General features: G+C 36.5%; 1 protein-coding gene across 1 annotated transcript in view; it reads right to left on the reverse strand.

Annotated features, from left to right (window-relative positions):
• LOC136842027 (UDP-3-O-acylglucosamine N-acyltransferase-like) overlaps window positions 1-2,218 on the reverse strand; it is a 3,278-nt gene extending 1,060 nt beyond the window's left edge. The window contains exon 1 of the mRNA XM_067109424.1: window positions 2,197-2,218. Coding sequence (XP_066965525.1) covers window positions 2,197-2,218 — 22 coding nt within the window. The remainder of the gene's footprint in view (window positions 1-2,196) is intronic.
• Window positions 2,219-2,684: the final 466 nt, after the last annotated feature.

The following is a 2,684-nucleotide window of genomic DNA, read 5'->3' on the forward strand; positions in this document are numbered from 1 at the left end:
TGAATTTATGGAAACACACCAAAGTGATTATAAATGTATCGAAATACACCAAAGTGATTATGAATTTACCTAAATACACCAAAGTGATTATGAATGTATCGAAATACACCAAAGTGATTATAATTTATGTAAATATACCAAAGTGATTATGAATTTATTTAAATACACCAAAGTGATTATAAATGTATCTAAAAATACCAAAGTGATTATAAATGTATCGAAATACACCAAAGTGATTATAAATGTATCGAAATATACCAAAGTGATTATAAATGTATCTAAATTCACCAAACTAATAATAAATTAATCGAAATTCACCAAAGTATTACAATACGTAAGAGCCACATGAACCATAAAAGGCCTTTATAACATTATAGCGTAGTTTCAGGATTAAGTTTTGCTATGAAATTACTGCGCAGACTAAGATATTAAGCTGGTGGGGCCTCGACTTCCAAAGAGAGAGTAAATGCAATATTCAGGTGTGTGGCTCAGTGTGTAGGGAAGTCTACTAGCTGCTGACGAACCTTTTTGGAGTTGCAATGAAGCACATGATATCGTGGAAGTTTGTGCACATGCAGCTCATTCATTTTTCTTAAATATATTGAAATTAATGTTTAGAATTCACTTCATAACTTGTTCTAAATTATTCAAATATATGGATAGAATAATTGCTTATTTTAATATAAGGTTTCTCACTAGCTGACAGCTTGGCAAGCCCTACTCTCTCTCTCTCTCTCTCTCTCTCTCTCTCTTAATCTGCAGGTTTCTTTGTTGGTACTGACTAACCTATTGCAATTCCTTATGGAAAAATTGCCTAATTTAATACGAGGTTCCTCTCTAGCTAACTAATAATGTTTTGTTCCCATATACCCTGAAGTAATAAATTTTTTTCAGTGTACTTAAGTAATAACGTTTTTCCCAATATACCGAAGTAATAACGTTTTTTCCTTAATACACATAAATAATCATCTTTTGTTCCTTACTAATAAAAATATCCAATGAATCATGTCGCCTCCTTCCTATATTGTCTATGAGAGAGAGAGAGAGAGAGAGAGAGAGAGAGAGAGAGAGAGAGAGAGAGAGAGAGAGTATTTCGGAGGTTTTCGAGGCCGCAGCCAATTCATCGAGAGGAAGAGAACGATTCTTCTATGGCTTCTGCTCTCAAGACTTCATCCCGGGGATGAGTCCATTGAGAAGCCTCATTTCGGATTTTTCCATATTGAACCGAGATGGAAATAGAGAAAAAAATCCTTAAAAGATTCACATCTTTCCCTGATGGCGTTGGCCCCTCAATGGAGTCCTCTAAGGTTTCTTATCTCCTTTTTAGTTCTTTCTTTCTTTCTTTTCGTTCTCCGAGACTCTGCCATTGCGTTTCATTATTATTCTCTTACGCCCTGTTCTTCAAGATGAGAATTTTCGCGAGAATGGGTATTTTGACGGGTGGGAATAAAGATGGTTTTCCAATGTACGAATCTCGTGAACTTATCATGCCAAAGATTAAATTACCAGCTTATGTTTATTTTATGATGTTTGCAGAAGTAATCAATTTATTTCATTACTCTTCGTTGAAGAGCTTTTTCGTGTAAGGCCAGTAAGGAGGTTATAAAGGTCATGCAACGCCAGGCAAATAAGAAAAGCAGAAAAATCTGTTTAAAAAAAAGATATGGACGTTTTTGAATCTACAAGATCAGAAGCGTGGTGACACTTTACTAGAATGTTATAACCTTCCACAGAGCAAATGTACAGAAGTGAGCTCGCGATGGTGCATTTCTGAACGACTATGATAGGTGGAACATCGTTCTATACAACAACGGAACGTTGACCAAGGCCATCGAGGGTAGAAGAAGAAGAAGAAGAAGAAGAAGAAGAAGAAGAAGAAGAAGAAGAAAAAGAACAAGAACAAAAACAAGAACAAGAACAAGAAACATAAGAAGTCGCATTGCGAGCAAAGGCCACTCACTGCAAGACCAGCCATGTTGTTGAAAGGAAACGATTATCGTTGACAGACTAGCTGAGATTACCCAATATCCACAGCTTTATGAAGCCCTCAGGGCCATAAAGCGAAGAACTCTTCTTAAACTACACGAGGGAAAATAATAATAATAATAATAATAATAATAATAATAATAATAATATAATAATATTCCTCCCAGCTTTATTATCTCATTACTTCGAAGAGGCATCCAAAGATCTCACTGAATCTGGACTCGAGATCCATGAACGCTTCTATTTATTACGAGATGTCGAGACCTTATATCTGCATTCGTGTTTGCCTTATCGCAGGATTAGAGATTGTATTTATGGCGCAGAGCGACAGGAATATTAACACACTGCACGGTCAGAATGAGGATCCATGATTATGTACACAGATGGGACTATTGTTGTTGACATGGAGGATCCACGCTGATGAGCTTTGTCGTAAAAACTGGACAGGAAACCCAGAATAATCACCCAGCAGACGGTGGAGCGAATCCGCCCAAAGAGAAGAGTCTGGGGAATGAATTGCCTCATTAGACTAAACGTAGGATGCTGAATGGGCCTACTTTTCTTTTCTTAGAAAGACAGAAAACCCTTTTCATCTTTTTTTTTTTTTCAGCCCCTGCTCCCATTTCTATTATCTTCGAAGGTGGCCTTCAGACAAATTTCTTTTGGTGGAAAACAATCGCTTTGATGGTTCACATGAA

The sequence above is a fragment of the Macrobrachium rosenbergii genome, chromosome 9 (genome assembly GCF_040412425.1).
Source record: "Macrobrachium rosenbergii isolate ZJJX-2024 chromosome 9, ASM4041242v1, whole genome shotgun sequence".
NCBI lineage: Eukaryota > Metazoa > Arthropoda > Malacostraca > Decapoda > Palaemonidae > Macrobrachium > Macrobrachium rosenbergii.